Source organism: Haliotis rubra, unplaced genomic scaffold (genome assembly GCF_003918875.1).
Source record: "Haliotis rubra isolate DU_JTF1 unplaced genomic scaffold, ASM391887v1 Scf201, whole genome shotgun sequence".
Lineage (NCBI taxonomy): Eukaryota > Metazoa > Mollusca > Gastropoda > Lepetellida > Haliotidae > Haliotis > Haliotis rubra.
In genome coordinates, this window is record NW_025766015.1 from 1,362,105 (window position 1) to 1,383,671 (window position 21,567).

At 41.0% G+C, this 21,567-nt stretch overlaps 1 protein-coding gene and 1 long non-coding RNA gene across 3 annotated transcripts in view; one reads left to right on the forward strand and one right to left on the reverse strand.

Annotated features, from left to right (window-relative positions):
- LOC124275703 overlaps nucleotides 1-5,067 on the forward strand; it is a 19,133-nt gene extending 14,066 nt beyond the window's left edge. For both annotated transcript variants that reach the window (XM_046711343.1, XM_046711341.1), the window contains exon 3: nucleotides 4,861-5,067. In XM_046711343.1, the coding sequence (XP_046567299.1) occupies nucleotides 4,861-4,865 (5 nt within the window). In that variant the 3' untranslated portion in view covers nucleotides 4,866-5,067. The remainder of the gene's footprint in view (nucleotides 1-4,860) is intronic.
- LOC124275704 overlaps nucleotides 1-17,473 on the reverse strand; it is a 19,095-nt gene extending 1,622 nt beyond the window's left edge. Inside the window, exons 1-2 of the long non-coding RNA XR_006898339.1 lie at nucleotides 17,461-17,473; nucleotides 10,974-10,977 (exon numbers count right to left, since the gene is read on the reverse strand). This is a non-coding gene — a long non-coding RNA (uncharacterized LOC124275704). The remainder of the gene's footprint in view (nucleotides 1-10,973; nucleotides 10,978-17,460) is intronic.
- Nucleotides 17,474-21,567: the final 4,094 nt, after the last annotated feature.

A 21,567-nucleotide genomic window follows, 5' to 3' on the forward strand; every position in this document is an offset into this window, starting at 1 on the left:
GGTTCCTAAAATTATGTCTCATTTTGACGTGACTACTGACTGGCCGATTAAGCGGCCTCTGGTGTCTGGGGACTCATAACGTTGTGGCCGCTTAAGCGGCCTGCGGTGTTGAAAGGGTTAAACGAAAACTCTTTCTCAAACACCCCAAAGTTCTAATAGTGTTTCCGGGGCTTATCATTGGAGAGGCAGCGTAATTTTTATCATTTCTTTTTACTTTTAGTTAGATTATTCCTCCCCAGTATTGCCAATTTTTAATAAATCATTATTTTTTCTCTCCTATGTATTTTTATGTTACCCTGTTTCCATGGAGACAAATTCCACAATTTTCATTCCGACTTGGTGACGTTTATTAACCCATTCAACACCGCAGGCCGCTTAAGCGGCCACAACGTTATGAGTCCCCAGACACCAGAGGCCGCTTAATCGGCCAGGCAGTAGTCACGTCAAAATGAGACATAATTTTAGGAACCTACCTGACTTATGATTCATATATTAAATCTATCACATTTCACAATGTCTGAAAACACTTATTAAATTTCAATTTATCATATATAATATCATAAGCAGAATTAAAATTATAAACTATTTTTCGCAGTGTTATTGAAAACAACAATTCTCGGACACATGCTTCGGCAGCGGGTCCACAATAACATTGTCAAAGAGCAAAGTAACGATGTTTCGAGGAATTCATTAAATAAATTGAATAAACTAATGAATAAAATCAACAACATTCATAAAAGTTGTCAAACGTACATATAAAATTACTATTTCCATCTTTTTGTGCGATCATGTAATGTAAGTCAAGTCACTGACAAGTGACATCTCGGCTCTCGCCGCCTCAAGCTTCACGCTCGGACACGATGTTTAATGCGAAAATATATACTTGAAGCATTTTTGTCACAGGTCATAACCTAGCACGATACGTCCAATAAGTTCCATAATTTACGTATAGGTAGCGATTTCTTGCTTAATATGTTAAAAATTGCGTTATTTTACCCAAAACTTGTGTCTAAATCTAAAGGTTTTCGTTTACGAGGACGGTATCCATTGCCGTAATATGATTGGCTGCCTCATGTCACGTGTCTGATTTTGACCAATCACGACCCTTAAGGCCAGACACTGCACCTCACATATGACAAAATGCTTAACAAGTATTTGTTATGTTTATTTAGTTTCAACTTAGAGGTATACATGTTAACAATCGATAAAGAGTCTTTTCCAGGTGATGTTGCCACCGGTTGCCATGGAAACGTCCAAGATGGACGCTGCAAGCCTGAAAAAAGATGAAATTTAGTGAAAGTTTTTCTCTAAAACTAATAAAGATATCTATATAATTTCAACTTTACAACATACCTTGGGGTGTGTAGGGTGCAATGACAGAGAGATATTTTTTAAAAAAGACTGTTATTTTATTTAAAAATTTGTTTGAAAAACATCACTTTTGGGGGTTGATTTTCACTCATATTTTATTTTTTAAAAAGAAAACAGGCAACAAATTTGAAAAAGTCTCTCTGTTATTGCATAAAGTAATCAATTGGCTATATGTACACAAAATTTCATTGAAATCGGGCCAGTAACAACTGAGAACTATGTTCACTAAGATCGAAAAAGACGTATATGGAGAAAATAAGGAAATAAATTTGGTCATGTTTTTTCCTACTTTAGCACGAGATAAACACATTCAAAGTCTCAGTTTACTGAAGGGATGTGTTCCAAATACATGAAGCAATTCATATACAAAGAAAAAAAGACATAAAACTCCCCTACACCATACAACAACCACTCAGTGGTCAGTTGCTTCAACACAAACTCTATCCCTTCGCATCCATTGAGGTGTAGGTTTGTCATTGACAAGGAAATGAGATCGGAGGTTTTCAAAAAAAATATATTTTGAAAGTTCTATGCGTGAATCTCCATTCAATAAAAACTATTTCTTACCTTCATTGACTCCATTGGGAATGTTTTCCTCAAAGGCGTGGTCCCCAGATGTTTCCGATGCATCGAAAATGTAGAAGCTGTCAGAATCTAAATACATGCTTGATCGCGCTGTCAAAACTTGTCGGATCTTTGACACTGCATTTTAAGCATGCCTGTCGCAACTGCGCCTCTTATTCTTTATGTAGGCGTGCTTTGACTTTGTTCTTCTCATTTTTATAGAATACAACAACTGTTAGTCAAGAATATATCAAATACGATGTTTATCGGTCGATGTTTTCGCGAAGCAGCCGCCATTTTGAATGCTTACCGGGAAAGGACGATGTTTTGTTGATATGCCGAATGGTGCATTGTGGGATACGTTTACCATATAAGGATGTAACGAAGATTACCGAATGTTGCATTGTGGGATATTTCGCCTTGCCGAATGCTGCATTGTGGGATATTTCGCCTTACAAGGATGTTTTCGTACAGAATACCTATCGCGGGAAAGTAGAGATATCCTCACGTGGAATATCTATTTTTAGAATGTTTTTGACCAACAACATGGCGGACACGATGAGCTTTCTAGCGATGTATAACATGAATGGGTTCGTCCCTGCTGGGAGGGCGTTGTTAGGGGTGAAAGTTCGGCGTTTTCAGGGTTTGATTTCACACATTTTTAAATATTATCACATATACGATTATGTTTGTAGGGGTTTATATCAATAAATAAGACTCTTTATCGAAAACAACGTGTTGTATCGTGAAGTACATGTGTTAATTATACGAAAAAATCAAAATCTCGATTTTGACGTATTAAATCTATCACATTTCACAATGTCTGAAAACACTTATTAAATTTCAATTTATCATATATAATATCATAAGCAGAATTAAAATTATAAACTATTTTTCGCAGTGTTATTGAAAACAACAATTCTCGGACACATGCTTCGGCAGCGGGTCCACAATAACATTGTCAAAGTGCAAAGTAACGATGTTTCGAGGAAATTATTAAATAAATTGAATAAACTAATGAATAAAATCAACAACAGCATTCATAAAAGTTGTCAAACGTACATATAAAATTACTATTTCCATCTTTTTGTGCGATCATGTAATGTAAGTCAAGTCACTGACAAGTGACATCTCGGCTCTCGCTGCCTCAAGCTTCACGCTCGGACACGATGTTTAATGCGAAAATACATACATGAAGCATTTTTGTCACGGGTCATAACCTAGCACGATACGTCCAATAAGTTCCATAATTTACGTATAGGTAGCGATTTCTTGCTTAATATGTTAAAAATTGCGTTATTTTACCCAAAACTTGTGTCTAAATCTAAAGGTTTTCGTTTACGAGGACGGTATCCATTGCCGTAATATGATTGGCTGCCTCATGTCACGTGTCTGATTTTGACCAATCACGACCCTTAAGCAGGCTGTAGCGAAAAAAGCGTCATTAGAAACCAATTTTTATCCAATAAAATCGCTTCTTACAACTGTGAAAATACTCTCGGCAAGGGTTCAGTGATGTTGTTGATGTTCAGAGCTTTCGAACGATACCCGACATCAAACGATTCGCCTCCCATGTTTTTCATACGAAGCTTCGAAAACGGAGGTATTTTCCGTTGTTATGTCATGTTACCGAGCGGAAAGCCACAGATATCGGGACAGGCGACCATACATATTATTTAAGAAATCTTTTTATAATAATTTTCTGATTACGTAAAAAATGAAAATATAAAAGAAAAAGGCACGGGCATGTTATGAGATGTCACAAATGGAAAAAAATCGCCATAGTTTTTGCTTCTTTCGTGGTTTATCTGGACGTTATAAATGTAAGCTTGCATTTTCATTCAAAAATTATTATATTTAAGTTGTAGTTGTATTTTTTGAATAATATTATAAAAATAAACTTCATATTTATCAACAGTAGGATTAGATCTTTCAAATGGTGTATGGGATGTAGTAGCAATAACGTTTTTCAAGCTTATAATTTCCTTCATAAACATAGGCTTCATCTGTGACCTCAGAGTCTCTGGGAACTCGGTGTCATGGCAGTAAATGCCCCTGGTTGACTGGTGTTGAAAGAGTTAATCAGGGGCAGAGGTGGCAGGTGACGTTTGCACACACAGGTCATATTGTCAGCTGGTTCATTTTTTCTATGTAGCGAATTTCAACCGTTTGCTTGGCAGTACGTTTGATTGTAAAGCTACTGACTGGTTCCTTTGGCTATTTAGAGAGAAAAATCCCGTTTCCTTTGAAGCTGCTGATAGTAGTGCGTTTGTCGGAAACATATAGCTAAAACCTATTTTTTTTAAACTATTTTTTGTGACACTTTGCTCACTCAAAGATCGGGTTGTCAAATGGCCCCTTTTACTTTTTAAGAATTTTTAGAAATTATAATTTTTTCTCTTTCCTTGTCAGCAAGTTTGACTTCTTGGAGTGGCATTTTTAGAAACGATTTCTTTATTCAGGTGATCGACGTTACACACTGATTATTGTATGTTATACTTGCTTGACAACAAAACAAGACTTTATTTGAAACATCGCATCACCTGAATATTTGAATAATGAAATTGTTATCCATAAAGTTTGTCCTTGTCTTGCAAGTTTGACTTCAGCACATGTTGTTATGTACCTGATAGACAATGTTTTGCATCCGAAATTCCATGGTATTGTTTTGTAAGTTAATTATTTTGTATTGGGACAAAAATATTCGATTTTTTCACATCTAGTTAGACTTAAAGCAACAGTCAGATGACTTCTTTTTGAATATACAGGGGCTTGGCCCGCGGGAATTGTCATCTTCTGGTGACTCTTGTTAAAAAAAGTCGGTGAAAGTCTCGTCTCTTAGATGATGCTATGTCAGATCACCCATGGTAAACTTTAAACTGTTAAATTGTGTTGATGGTGATTTATTTTTTTCCTGTATTTCAGAGTGAGGACAAAACACTCTCGGATTGACGGAACGGGTCAGCTTCAGAAGACAAGAGGACATCATCAACTGTCCATAGCACCAATCCAGCCCTACAAAACCAAGACTTTCATGTCCTTCATGAACAAAACTTTTACGACCTTCATGAACAAACTTTCACGTCCGTCTTGACTGTATTTGTACACTAAATTTCAGTTTATCCCAGAAAACGTGTTGATTTGTTATTGTTAATGTAACTATAGAAAACGGCTAGCCCGAAGCCCGAGCCTTGTAACATTCTGTTCGGTCTTGTCAGCTGAGCAAGTAATAGTATACTGTAAACATCAAAATATGATGCGTATAGCCAGGTTCAGTGTATTATACTTGGACTCGACTTACAATTTTGAAAGTCTGTAGGGTATATAAAGGTGTCCACGTGATTCGTTAATCCAGGCATGCTTTAATCCGGACGATTGACAAAACTGATATTGTATAGATTAAGGGGAACCAGGTGGAGTAAGGGCAACCTACAGCTCACCTTTCACCTTTCGGTTTTAGTTTTACTCCGCTTTTAGCAATATTCCAGCAGTATCATGGCGGGGACACCAGAAATGGGCTTCACACATTGTACCCATGTGGGGATCGAACCCGGGTCTTCGGTGTGACAAGCGAACGCTTTAACCACTAGGCTACCCCACTTTTCAGACAAAATCGGTAACAGAAGTAAAGGATGTTATTTGGAAGTGTTGTTCACAGAAAGCACACTGTCGCTTAGTATTAGTCTTGGATTAACGGATTAGTGACCGATGACTATATATCTGCAATATTTCTATAATCGACAGTGGTTAGAAACGTCGATTATGAGTCAACTGGATTATTGCTCATGATATCGATCACTAGATTGACTGTTTACAGGCCGCGGTCATAGATGCATAGCTGGAATAAACCTATATTTATCCCTCAAGTGATGAATATGAACCGAGACTTTAGAGATGCTAATTAGCGTCAAATGTCACGTTTCTAACCTCAAAATACACATCCTTTTTCTTATCATCAGATTTACTGTTTACAGGCCGCGGCCATAGATGCATTGCTCAATAAAACCGATATTCATCTCACAAGTGATGAATACTAACCGAGACTTTAGGGATACTAATTAGCGTCAAATGTCACGTTGTTTCTAACCTCAAAATACACATCCTTTTTTTATCATGCATAGCTGGAATATTGCTGAATGAGACCGATTTCGTCTCTCAAGTGATACATATTAACCGAGAAATTAGAGATACTATTTAGCATCAAATGTCACACTGTTTTAACCTCAAAACACATTTCGTTTGTAGACCCTTAATGTGTTTACTGGACAAAGTGCATTGCCACGTATCGTTCCGAGAACCGACCAATGAGTGTTAAGTAATTTTCAAATTTAGCGCAGTTAACTCTAAACGTCACCATCACGTCTCCAATCGTAATTTTTATTTTAAATTGAAACACGTCGGATATTATCTGAGAGAATCCATATACAAAAGCATGTCTCATTAGTAACATATCGCTTATCTCACATTCATTTACGAACGTCACAAACACGATCGCAGATGTGAACATTCTGCCATTCATGAGCAGTCTCATAGCTCATAAATATTTTCACATTAAACTGAGACTAATGTTCCAGAATACATCTTACAATTTGTAGAATCTCAAACAATATGTCTGTGGCACGACTTCAAATCCGGATGAAAACTATGTCTGTGTAAGTAAAGGGGCGATAACTCTGCTATTCTTTTAACTAAGCCATTGTGAGTCACCTCCCCTGTTCTGAATTTTCTATGGATCACAACAAGATATTCTTTTTGCAATTAGTTTCCTCACGAGTCAGCAAACTGTTGTTGTACGGAAACTAATTATAACCGTGACAGGTCATAAGAATAAAAATGAAATCGTACTAAGTGACACAGAAATAGATGGCCTTAGTGCGAAGTTTAATTTGTCTTAAAACAAACACCTTAAATTCCAACGTCCCCTTAACTGCGTTAATGTATTTTGACCCATGTTGCCTAATATTTAAAGGAGAACGATTCTTATCGTGAAATGTAACGGACTTCAGAAACATTTATCATTTTTATGCTTTACGTCATTTCTTGTTATATATCTTTGACGACATAGGAGAAAGACGTTCATACATTGATAGATATCCCATGTCTACGAATTATATTTCACTTTCACACATACAATGACGTGCTCCTTGCCCAGTAAAAGCAGTGGAGTGAGTGAGTAAAGTTTAACCTATTGTCGGAATATCAAGGCGGAGGACTTTAATGGACTTTAACCGCAAGGCTACACACACACACACGCACACACGCACACGCGCACACACACACACACACAACTAAAGAGGACCACTGATTCAGATGTGACAACCTTGGTAGTCGTGACAAGCACTCTAGTATATGTGACCAATTCTGCAGATGTAACGAAAAAAACTACTAGGCTAACCAACCGACCGCTAAGGACAGTGGACAGTAGATCACATATGCACACAGCCTGAAAGTTTAGTAGTTAGTTGGCTTCTATTGGATAATCAAGTAACTCCCCAATAACTGTACGTCTGCGAGATGTCGCAAGTTTTACCTTATCCAGTTACTCTTTAAAAACAGGCTTGATTTGAACATAGAAAACACATACCAGGGGTCTGTACGTATTGTTTATGGATTTTTACGTAACGATATCTTGAAACTTGAGATTGTAAAAGCTGCTTCAAACACGTAATAAAATACCGTTTCCGATGTGATCCCAAGAATATTCTCTGAAACGTGTTCTTCAAATTAAAGTAGTCGACATCTCCAAAATAACCTCCTCAGAAACAGCCACTTTACGGTCCAAGGGAAGTAACTCTTCATCGCTACATGGTACACGTTTGCTTGCATGTGTTCAAAACTCCAAGGAGTTCTTCGTTCAAACCAAATGTTGATAACTTACGTATTTATTCGTTGTATTAACTGTGAAGGTTACCACCCTCCCCGCCCCATTTACCGTTATATTTTTTTCACTTTAATTCTCATTAGCTCGCTGCTGAAGCCAAAAGCACGGAATCAGAATTCGCTCCAAGTCACTTACGAAATCCTCTATAGCGCCCGTTCCTTTCTCAAAAAAGGGGACCCGTGAAGGTCCGGGATTCAATATTGATCTTCAGTAACCCTTGCTTGTCGTAAGAGGCGACTAACGGGACCGGGTGGTCGGGCTCCCTGACTTGGTTGACACATGTCATCGGTTCCCAGTTGTGTAGATCGATGCTCATGCTGTTCATCACTGGACTTAAAACTAAACTCACTCAAAAAAGGGTGAGATCTAAAGTGAACTGTTAAATTACATATCGAAAAGATAAAACATGTAACGGAATTTTATGTACACATAAGTCCCAATTAAAGACTGAATATGGGTAACATGTACAGTTTCATTTGAGTCACAAAAACCTCAAAAGAGACCCCCGAACTCTCGTTTCCAAGAGTTTTGGCTTCCTATATACATGCGCATGCTGTCAGCATAGGCGGTGGAGTAGCCTAGTGGTTAAAGCGTCCGCCCGTCACGCCGAAGACCCGGGTTCGATTCCCCACATGGGTACAATGTATGAAGCCCATTTGTGCTGTCTCCCGCCGTGATATTGCTAGAATATTGCTAAAAGCGGCGTAAAACCCAACTCCTCACTCACTATACGTGTCGGTTCCAAATTCAGTTTAGGACTGTTAATCTTCGGCTTACGACTATCTGCAGGTAACAGCTCCATACTGAAAAGAACACGAATTCACGCTCTCCCAAATTTCAGTTTTCTGAACTTCGATATACGATATGGGAAGAGTGGTCACATTGACATAGCGGTTATTTGTCCTTCATAGAAGTCAGGCCTGAATGTTATGAAAACGTGACGCGAAGAGACAGAGAAAGAACTGGGTTGTAAACCATCCCTTATAGATGTACCCGGAGCAAGTGGTTGAAGTTAGCTAACCCTAACTCAGTGCTATTGATGGCGACACCCGCTTGTTGACCCACCCGGTCGAATATCTCTCAAACCCAGAACGTTTTCTATAGCATATTTTGACTTCCAGTGACATTCCAGTCCAAAGTTAAATATAAGTCGCTCTTCACCATTTGTACATATATCCTCAAGATGAATACTTTGTACTTTGAGACATTTTAAACAACCTCGTCTCGGGCCGATCTAAGGTATTGCCGCGCCCTAAACATGATTTGTTTATCAAGTTGATGCGTGTCGTCTGCTTCTTAGAAGCGACGGCATAGTTCGTCTGTTCTGTGGAGACCGGAGTTCTGAGGACGCGTCTCCTCAAAGCTGTATCTCATCACGGCCATGCACCATTACGTCTTAACAGGTTCAATCAGACCCTTCAGATGACAAAACCTCTTTTGAAGCGCGTATGCTAGCAATGCCATCTGATTTCACAATTATTTTAAACTTCTGTGTGTACGACCCTGGATGCGTCTGCGATCGTGCCTGCTTGTGAAGACTCAAACGCTGGGCGGCTTGACTAATGAGCGAGGGGTGTGAGGGGGTAGGAAGGGGTGGGGTAATGAGGTTCCCACACCCGGGTGTAAACACTCAGACTCCAGGAATAGACCTTGCATCACGTGTGCCTGGTACCTAGTGCATATGTAACCACAAACGCGTTGAAGGGTTCTGAACATTGAGGGGCGGTGGGTAGCTTTGTGGTTAAAGCGTTCGCTAGTCACACCAAAGACTTGGGTTTGATTCTCCACATGGGTACCATTTCTCATGTCCCCCGCCGTGATGTTGCTGGAATATTGCTAAAAGCGGCGTAAAACTAACTCACTCACTCTTCTGATAATTTGACTTCCTTTGGTCGGTTGATGGTTGGCAACAGTATTAACCAGTTTAGAATATATGAAATTATGTTTATATCGAACATGTTTATAACGAACTGACGGATATAACGAACTGTAACGAGCTACAATTAGAGGTCGCTTGAGTTCGACACAACCGTAGTTTACTGTAACTGATTTGTACAATAGGTCCCTCAGCATAAACACAGGTGCCCCGTGTACCAAACACATTTTGCATCTGTAAGTTTTAAAAGGTGTAGATCTTTTTAACCGAAACGATACATTTCAACCAAGTTGCCATGCAATTGATATTAAAACCTAAGAGAGTCGGGTAGGTTTGATATTGTTATTTGTCTCGAGTACAGCATAACGTTGACCAGGTCTACCCCGTCAGTTATCACGTGCACGGTGTCACGGTGGTCACAACTACCTCCAAGGGTGTCACATCTAAAGCAGTGTTCCGTACGCGTCCAATTAATAAGAGGAGGGGTACCCTAGCGGTTAAAGCGTTCGATCGTCACGCCGAAGGCCAGGGTTCGATTCCCCACACGGGCACAATGTGTGAAGCCCATTCCTGGTGTCTCACGTGATATTGCTGGAATATTGCAAAAAACGACGTCTTTTCAATCAGTGGTTGTCTACTTCAGTTTAGATCAAACCTGCCTCAAATGCTGTAACGTGATCTACAAAGGTGGTTGGCTACCCCAATGGTGTTAGCCAAGTGGTTCAACCGTTCACTTGTCTCGACCGGTTCGATTGCCCATAAAGGTACAAAACGCTGTTAACCCACCGCGATATGATAGAACACTGCCAAAAATGCCAAACTCACTCAGTTATGGCTAAGGACGTTTCTTATACAGTCAAATGCAAGTTTGTCAGGCTGAACTGAACTGAAATTTATTTACATCCCGGCTGCGTTCTGTGGCATTAGGGGTACAAGTTTACATTATCATTATGTAAGCGAGTGAGTTTAGTTTTGCGCCGCTCTTAGAAATATTCCAGCAACAACACGAAGGGGGACACCAGAATGGGCTTCACACATTGTACCCATGTGGGGAATCGAACCCGGGCCTTCGGCGTGACGAGCGAACGCTTTAACCACAAGGCTACCCCTCCGGATCTCATCATTATGTAAAACGCATACACGTGTATATGTTACATACATGTATGACACAACTACATGGTAATATATACATATCGGTTCTATACGGCTATGCCCAGACAAGACTATTTAGACACCGGTTTCACAGACGGACTATTCATATTGCTGACTACAACGTAAAACAACACTCATCCCACTATAGTTACAAGTTGGCTGTAGTTCAATCTGTGTGATACGAGCAACTCTGGAGGGCGTCAGTCTTCTAGTCAGAGGTAACATGGTTGTGTTGTTTATGAGAGTCGCAGCTTATCCAGGGGGAACGTCACGCCGCTAGCGACCCAACACCGCCAGATAAGTGAACATACGTAATGGTCTCGTAATGGTCTCATTACTTGACCCGACCGCGTCATACCAAAAGACGTTAAAACATGGTACTTGTTGGTCCCTGACTGGTGCTCGGCATTAATGGGTACAACAAGGACTGGTCGGCTCGGAGTCAGTATAATGTGTCTGAGTGGGGTATTCATGCTTCACTGCGGCATGGTATCTCAGTGGTCTATCACTATAAAGCCAGCTTCAGTCTGGGCTAGTACAAGCAGCCGCACATACACATACACACGCATGCACGTCGTCATATGAGCGAAATATTCTCAAGCACGACGTCGACGTTAAGCCCAATTTCACTTCACCTCATTACTTGAGGGGACATTGGGGTGGGTAGCCTTGTGGTAAAACCGTTCGTCACGCCGAAGACCCGGGTTCGATTCCCCACATGGGTACAAGTGTGAAGTCCATATCTGGTGTCCCCCGCGGTGATATTGCTGGAATATTGCTAAAAGCGGCGTATTTAAACCACACTCACTCACGCACTCGTTACTGTAGGACGGGTTCTTGGGACGTTATACTGACCACTGTTGTTTGGAGGGGCGGTTGTTTGGTTGTTTGGTTGTTTTAACGCCGCTCTCATCAGTATTCCAGCTACATGGCGGCGGTCTGTAAATAATTGAGTCTGGGCCATACAATCCAGTGATCAACAGCATGAACATCGATGATTCCGTTAGTCGCCCCTTACGACAAGCATATGCATGTGTTTCTGAAGACCAATTCTAACCTGGATCTTCACGGGTTCGAAGTACTGAGGGGGCAGGGGAATGAAAAAGGCACACGGGTTAATATATAGAAAACGTTTACATCACAGTTATTACCATTTAGTTTGTGTTTAACGACGCATTCAACAATTTTCCAGCTATATGACAGCTGTCTGTTAGTAATCGCGTAAAAGATTCTAATCTAATCTTCACGGGTCTGTGTGAAGCCCATTTCTGGTGTATCCCGCCGTTATATTGGTCCAATATTGCTAAAAGCGCTGTACAACCATACTCACTCACTCACTCACTCACTCACTCACTCACTCACTCACTCACTCACTCACTCACTCACTCACTCACTCACTCACTCACTCACTCACTCACTCACTCACTCACTCACTCACTCACTCACTCACTCACTCACTCACTCACTCACTCACTCACTGTAAAGTAAACTTACTCAGCCACTGCAGCTTCTACAGATTGTGTCCTGACAAATTAGGTGCCTCACGGCGAGAAAGGGGTTGCGAATCCCATATGGGACTCAATCGAGAAAAGTTACTAGAATCCAAGTAAGTATAATCCCGAATATAGCATCGTTACCTACCTCGTTAGGATGAGAGAGCCACAATAACTCGGTGCGCCTAGTGGCTGCAAGAGTTGTATACTCCTCAGGGAGTGGAGATTGATAATACGATGTGCCGTTGAGATTGACATCCAATGATCGAGGGTAAAAAATACCAGCGCCTTGAGCATGTACTATAGTTGCGTGGATATGTGCGCTATATAAATATCCTATAATAATAAAAATAAATGATAATATCTTACCACTATGGAAATGCCATTGTGTATTCACAAAAAAATATTTCGTCACTGGCAGCTAAACTACAAATTTCGTTACTGTCACTCTTTTACTTTTGACAGTAGCCTCCCGATGACTTATCAGCAAATTCGACCAGCTCATTCACTGCAAGAGTGAGCGACTTGAGTTTTAGGCTGCTTTTAGCAATATTCCAGCAATATCAAAGCGGGGGACTCCAGAAATAGGCTTAACACATTGTACCCATGTGGGGAAACGAACCCGGTCTTCGGCGTGACGAGCGAACGCTCACCGCCCCTTTACTATAAGGAAAACCCCTCTACAATAACTCAACACCAAGACCCTGAAAAGAACCAGCATTGCCAATCAACCCCTGAGCCTAAACCTCTTCTCACGCAGAATACGATGACGCGAACGCAAACAGATATTGATGGCTTCAATTATGTATATCTAAGAGGGTGGACACCCATCGCGCCAAAAGTCGTATCAGGTATGTTGGTCTAATTGCGATACCTAGTCTCAATTCGTTGTTGTACTGTCCACAAAAGATTAACCCCTGTCAGTAACCCGCATTTCACCCCTTTCATCAGACCGTGCTTCGAGCGACCCGGTTTTTCACGCCATCATTGATACCCGGATTTGAATTGACCCGTTATATATCCAATACCGCCATTCCGGCGTGCCACTGTAGACTTAAAGGTTCCACATGTACAGTTGTCGCCTTAAATATTTCCCTTAAAGTGAGGAAGTTTCTTTTCACACCGCTTTAAGCAATACTCTAGAAATATCACATCGGGCTTCCCTAAAGACATTTTCAAAAATAAATTGCGAATGTGCTGATCGACCTAATTATGAGCAACAAACAATCGAGTACACAAATTAAATCTACATATATACTGTACAGTTATTTTATTAGCACCATTTTCTGTTTCAGTAATTATGAAACTATGTCAAGAGAGAGAGAGAGAGAGGAGAGAGAGAGAGAGAGGGAGAGTTTATATGGTTTACAAAAAATGTACCGGTTTAAAGAGGTTTTGTTGTTCATTTGTCTTTGAGCAGTATGGTCTGGAACTTACTGCCACTGTTTGCACTTGTTTCTGGGTCTCCGTCTGCGAGGACTCACTCACTCACTCCAGCATACCACGGAATTAGTCTCAGCATCCAAATTTAAAAACTCTTGAAGGCCCGGTTAGAATTGGTCTTCAACAACCCATGTTTGTCGTATAGCTGGAATATTGCTGAGAGCCGCGTTAGACATCAACCAACCAACCCAAACTACAAAACTATCAAGTGAATTAGTCTAGGAGTGACTAGTGAACGCTTCAACCACAACTCCAACGCCCAAACTAAGATGGTGCAGTGATCAATGAAAAATAAATAAATACATAAACACGAAAAAAAGGGCGAGAGAGAGAGAGAGAGAGAGAGAGAGAGAGAGAGAGGAGAGGAGAGAGAGAGGAGAGAGAGAGAGAGAGAGGAGAGAGTGAGAGAGAGAGGGGGGGTTGAAGGAGTAAGAGAGAAAGACACAAAAGAGGGGGAGAGGGAAGGACACAAGAAGGGGGGGGGGGTGTTGTGGAAGAAAACTGACATCTTCTGAAGTACTGAAGTAAAGAAAAAACGTTCATTCACTCCTACTATGTACGTCTAAATACTGATCTCAATACCACCTGAGGTTATTTTCATCGTTTGCAGAAAATTCGTATTTTTTCACTCTTTGGCCATTACAGTTCCACATATCGCGTTAATAGTTTCAGCATTGCAAGGGGTCAGCCATGTGACATTCGCTCTGACCTTTCGTCAGCACGCAGTGTGTTATAACGCCGCATGTTTGTACGGGTAGGTCGGATCAGGCAGCAGGAGGTAACAGCAAGGCACAGATTAATTTGCAAATAATGATATTTGTTGCAAAATATTTTGAGTCTTGTATATCAACAAGCGCAAACGGTGTGATACTGACTTGAAATGCCACACCAGTCACCAGGGTGACCGGCACTTCCGCGAAGCGTTGCTGAAAAGCTGAACTAATTTTATTTTTTTGTAGACAGGAACGGACACAATTCGACTGGGAGACGTGCCTCCCCGTTACGACTAAACTGGCATTTTAACATGCAACCAAGCGACTTTAATATTTTCGTTTCTGGGTTGTGACGTATAACCTGTGTACCAGTCGTCTTTTGTATCTAACCTTGCTATTTTTTCTGTTAAGTCAAGCCTGTCTGCAACAGTTTGAAAAGAAAACTTTGGTGTATACAAAGACCGGCTTTTGACATAAAAAGGTTCCGATAAAAAAAATGCACTTTCAGCGTCCCAGTTGATCATTGGTGGTTCCGTGAAGACACCGTAAATGTACGTTTATCATCCTTTATACATATACCTGTGTGTGTCAGTGAGTGAGCGAGTGAGTTTAGTTTTACGCCGTTTTAGCAATATTCGAGCAATATCACGGCGGGGGTCGAACCCGGGTCTGTGGCGTGACGGACGACCGCTTTAACCACTAGGTTGCCCTACCGCCCCTTTTTCTAAGGTGGGGCAACCTAGTGGTTAATGCGTTCACTCGTCACGGTGAAGACTCGAGTTCGATTCCACACATGGGTACAATGTGTGAAGCCCATTTCTGGCGTCCCTGGCGTGATATTGCTGAAATATTGCTGAAGCGACGTAAATTGAACTCAGCGAAATCTGTTTAACGCCACTTTTGAAGATAAATTTACGTCATGCCAATATTTATCATGTTGGTTAACCAATTAGCATGGTTGGTGCCGGCATACTGAGGATCAGAATTGGGACGAATCCGGGATTCGAACCCATGCACTGCCACAGGATCCTGGTACTGACAATAGTCGAGGCTACAAGATTACTGCATCTCGTGTCCCGGAATATTTATAGGGTAACTCACAGAAGAACAATACCAAATCTGTTTTCTTGACTAATACCCTTCTAAACATTTAAACCGTTCTAACCATTTAAACCCTTCTAAACATTTAAATCCCCCATCATCTACTTTACAGACTTCCCCCGGCTATAGCTGAAAACAGTGGCACGGAAAAGAGAAGACTCCTGTGTTGAATCTATCGTCGAGTTGTTAAAACGAAATGTTAACTCGTCTCACTTAAGAAAATCAGAACGGCAAATGCCATCGGTTATAGGACATCGGGGTCACTGTGAAACTGATGCGTATTTTTTGGAACACAAGTTACAGACCGTCCTTCGTTACGCCACGATTTTTCCTTTAACAAGTAAGTAACAGACCGCCCTTCGTTACACCACGATTTTACCTTTACCAAGTAAGTTACAAACGGTCCTTCTTTATACCACGATTTTACCTTTACCAAGTAAGTTACAGACCGTCCTTCGTTGGGCCATGATTTTACCTTTACCAAGTAAGCTACAAACGGTCCTTCTCTATACCACGATTTTACCTTTACCAAGTAAGTTACAGACCGTCCTTCGTTGGGCCATGATTTTACCTTTACCAAGTAAGCTACAAACGGTCCTTCTCTATACCACGATTTTACCTTTACCAAGTAAGTTACAGACCGCCCTTCGTTACACCACGATTTTACCTTTAACAAGTAAGTTACAGACAGCCCTTCGTTACACCATGATTTTACCTTTACCAAGTAAGTTACAGACAGCCCTTCGTTACACCACGATTTTACCTTTACCAAGTAAGTTACAAACGGTCCTTCTCTATACCACGATTTTACCTTTACCAAGTAAGTTACAGACCGCCCTTCGTTACACCACGATTTTACCTTTACCAAGTAAGTTACAAACGGTCCTTCTCTATACCACGATTTTACCTTTACCAAGTAAGTTACAGACCGCCCTTCGTTACATAGACAGGAACGGACACAATTCGACTGGGAGACGATGCCTCCCGTTACGACTAAACTGGCATTTTAACATGCAACCAAGCGACTTTAATATTTTCGTTTCTGGGTTGTGACGTATAACCTGTGTACCAGTCGTCTTTTGTATCTAACCTTGCTATTTTTTTTCTGTTAAGTCAAGCCTGATTTTTGAAAAGAAAACTTTGTTGTATACAAAAAGACCGGCTTTTGACATAAAAAGGGTTCCGATAAAAAATGCACTTTCCAGCGTCGTTGATCATTAGTTCAGTGAGAACACACCGTAAATGTACGTTTATCATCCGATTTATACATTTACCTGTACGTGTCAGTGAGTGAGCAGAGTGAGTTTAGTTTTACGCCGTTTTAGTAATATTCGAGCAATATCACGGCGGGGTCGAACCCGGTCTGTGGCGTGACGGACGACCACTTTAACCACTAGGTTGCCCTACCGCCCCTTTTCCCGCACCACAAGGTGGGGGGACAGCCTATTAACGCCACTTTGAAGATAAATTTACGTCATGCCAATATTTATCATGTTGGTTAACCAATTAGCATGGTTGAATTATGCCGGCATACTGAGGATCAGAATTGGGACGAATCCGGGATTCGAACTCATGCGCCACAGGATCCTGGTACTGACAATGAGTCCGCTACAGATTACTTGCGTCTCGTGTCCCGGAATATTTATAGGGTACCTCACAGAAGAACAATACCAAATCTGTTTTCTACCTTTACCCTACTAAACATTTAAACCGTTCTAAATCCATTTACAGCCCTTCTAAACATTTATATCCCCACGATTTTACCTTTACCAAGTATTGTTACAGAGAGACTCCTTCTTTAATCTACCACGATTTTACCTTCTCACCAAGTAAAATCAGACCGGCAAATGCCCTTCGTTACACCACGATTTTGAAACTGACGTATTTTTTGAACAGTAAGTTACAAACGGTCCTTCTATACCACGATTTTACCTTTACCAAGTAAGTTACAGACCGCCCTTCGTTACACCACGATTTTACCTTTACCAAGTAAGTTACAGACGAGCCCTTCTTTATACCACGATTTTACCTTTACCAAGTAAGTTACAGACCGCCCTTCGTTACACCACGATTTTACCTTTACCAAGTAAGTTACAAACGGTCCTTCTTTATACCACGATTTTACCTTTACCAAGTAAGTTACAGACCGTCCTTCGTTGGGCCATGATTTTACCTTTACCAAGTAAGCTACAAACGGTCCTTCTCTATACCACGATTTTACCTTTACCAAGTAAGTTACAGACCGCCCTTCGTTACACCACGATTTTACCTTTAACAAGTAAGTTACAGACAGCCCTTCGTTACACCATGATTTTACCTTTAACAAGTAAGTTACAGACAGCCCTTCGTTACACCACGATTTTACCTTTAACAAGTAAGTTACAAACGGTCCTTCTCTATACCACGATTTTACCTTTACCAAGTAAGTTACAGACAGCCCTTCTTTATACCACGATTTTACCTTTACCAAGTAAGTTACAGACAGCCCTTCTTTATACCACGATTTTACCTTTACCAAGTAAGTTACAGACCGCCCTTCGTTACACCACGATTTTACCTTTACCAAGTAAGTTACAAACGGTCCTTCTTTATACCACGATTTTACCTTTACCAAGTAAGTTACAGACCGCCCTTCGTTACACCACGATTTTACCTTTAACAAGTAAGTTACAAACGGTCCTTCTCTATACCACGATTTTACCTTTACCAAGTAAGTTACAGACCGCCCTTCGTTACACCACGATTTTACCTTTACCAAGTAAGTTACAGACAGCCCTTCTTTATACCACGATTTTACCTTTACCAAGTAAGTTACAGACCGCCCTTCGTTACACCACGATTTTACCTTTACCAAGTAAGTTACAAACGGTCCTTCTTTATACAACGATTTTACCTTTACCAAGTAAGTTACAGACCGTCCTTCGTTGGGCCATGATTTTACCTTTACCAAGTAAGCTACAAACGGTCCTTCTCTATACCACGATTTTACCTTTACCAAGTAAGTTACAGACCGCCCTTCGTTACACCACGATTTTACCTTTAACAAGTAAGTTACAGACAGCCCTTCGTTACACCATGATTTTACCTTTAACAAGTAAGTTACAGACAGCCCTTCGTTACACCACGATTTTACCTTTAACAAGTAAGTTACAAACGGTCCTTCTCTATACCACGATTTTACCTTTACCAAGTAAGTTACAGACAGCCCTTCTTTATACCACGATTTTACCTTTACCAAGTAAGTTACAGACCGCCCTTCGTTACACCACGATTTTACCTTTACCAAGTAAGTTACAAACGGTCCTTCTCTATACCACGATTTTACCTTTACCAAGTAAGTTACAGACCGCCCTTCGTTACACCACGATTTTACCTTTACCAAGTAAATTACAGACAGCCCTTCTTTATACCACGATTTTACCTTTACCAAGTAAGTTACAGACCGCCCTTCGTTACACCACGATTTTACCTTTAAATGCACAATGTCACACATTTTCTAAAATATTTTGTCCTATATAATATATATTGGGGCATATGCACTCACTTTAGCTTCCGAGTGATGCAATAAAAGACCCTTACGACTTGCCTGAAATCGATAATCGATAATTAATACTTCGAGGCGAACAGCTTACAAACAGAGAACAGTTGCCATATATGGAATGAAAACACTTGCTCCATACATCGAAAACTGTCGCACGCGGTGTTGTCGGTGTTTGCCGAACTGGTGTCAATCAAAAGTTGTACGTGGATATTCGTAAAGAGCGCAACAAGGGACATATGTCTATAGGGTTCGCTTGAAATAATGCTCGGCCGGTAGACTGACTGACTGACTGAGTTTGGTTTTACGCCGCTTTTAGCAATATTCCAGCAACATCACGGCGGGGGAAACCAGAAATAGGCTTCACACATTGTGCCCATGTGGGGATTCGAACCCGGGTCTTCGGCGTGACGAGCCAACGCTTTAACCATTTGGCTACCCCACCGCCCCTCGGCCGGTAGAAGGTGCGAGAGTCGATTAAATGCAACGTTGCATTATTCATTCGAACTATTTAATTTAATGTATTGTAATCTAAAGACGTACTTTTTCGGAAATGAATTATATGGTAGCTTCCATGAGGGCTGATTGTTAGTATTATTGAGAGAAATTCATTATTTATTTTGAGAGATGTGAGATAGTGCCTTTAACAAGTAGCATGTGAACTACAAATGAAGACTGAAATGACGACGAGAAGTGAGAAAACCAAGTGTCGGACCGAATGCTTGATTGGAGGTTTATCGTGGGCCACTGCTGTGTGTGTGGTCTCTCTAATTATACACTGCACTTCTAATTATTTACGTAACAATCAGTGATAAAGCTGCATCGATGAACTGTTTAATTGGCTTGTGTTGTAGGCCAGCATAGATCGCATGGGAACGCAACATATAAATTTGGTGCATCGCAGAATGGTTTTCATTCATCAATTTGAGGCTTCGCCCTGATACGCTTTGAATAAAGGCACAATGTCACACCACACTTCTCTAAAAATGCATAATGCATTTCTCTCAATAATACTAACTATCAGCCTTTAGGGAAGCTACCATATGATTTATTTATAAGTCTTTTACTGAATCAATAGGAGTGAGTGAGTGAATATGGTATTCTAGCAATATTCCAGCAATACCACGACGGGGACACCAGAAATGGGCTTCACACATTGTACCCAGATGGGGAATCGAACCCGGGCCTTCGGCGTGACGAGCGAACGCTTTAACCACAAGGCTACTCAACCGCCCCCGAATCAGTAGGAAGCTAAAGTGAGTGCATATACCCAAATAGATATAAATATAGGCCAAAATATTGTCGAAAATGTGTGAAATTGTGCCTTTAAGGATCGTATTGTGACCCTCTTGTATATCATGACCATGTGAAAGCAGGATGAAGACAGCTGATGTGGTGCTGAAGTTTGAGCTGAATTTGACCTATATTTTATCCTCACGCTTCCCGAAATTGTACCTTGGTACAGGAGTGATGAGAATCTGGCAACACCTGGCAATTCAGTGGACGGATTGCACTATATCTTGTAGCACTGTCTGACATATGTCGAATAATACAGCTGAAATCGAGAGATGCAGTCTCTCGACCTACACAATCAAGACGAAATAGCTTCTCGACACGATGGCCAGGCGACACGTGTAGCCCTTGATAAAATAGTGAGTGAGTTGGTTTTACGCCGCTTTTAGCAATATTCCAACGATATCACGACAGGGGACACAGAAATGGACTTCACATATTGTACCCATGTGGGTTATCGAACCCAGGCATTCGGCGTGACGAGCAAACGCCCCTTAGCCCTTGATAAAATAGTGAGTGAGTGAGTTGGGTTTTACGCCGTTTATATAGCAATATTCTAGCAATACCACGGCGAGGAACACCAGAAATTGGCTTCACTCATTGTACCCATGTGGGGAATCGAACCCAGGCCTTCGATGTGGCGTGGTTGGATACATTCCTTTGCTATGGTTAATGGTAACATATTGGCACAATGACAATTTGAGTGTGTTGCGATACTTTTGTACATGTGTATACAAGACAAATATAAAGCAATTCGTGCTCGATAAGGAACAGGAATAATTGAGACCAGACAAGAGAGTTGCTTCTTTCACACGGGAAGGGAGATAGTTCCATAAAAACTAAAAGCACTGAAAGCAAATGACGAACGATGCACGAGGACGACAACAGCATGCCTCCCGCTCCGTGTGTTCACGTCGGGTCAACGTAAGTCACATGTCAAACATAACGTACACAACCACCGTCACAGCCAGACCACTTAGTGCCTTTCCTACTACTAATTGCGAGTTAATGTGTGATAAACCCGCGTACAATCGATGCTATCTCTAAACGTAGGCTTAAGCTATAGGTTCAATTGTTGTGCTACACTCATAATTAAAACGTTGATAAGCTGGCGCCTGGCGTCTTGTGTTGACGGCAGTCTT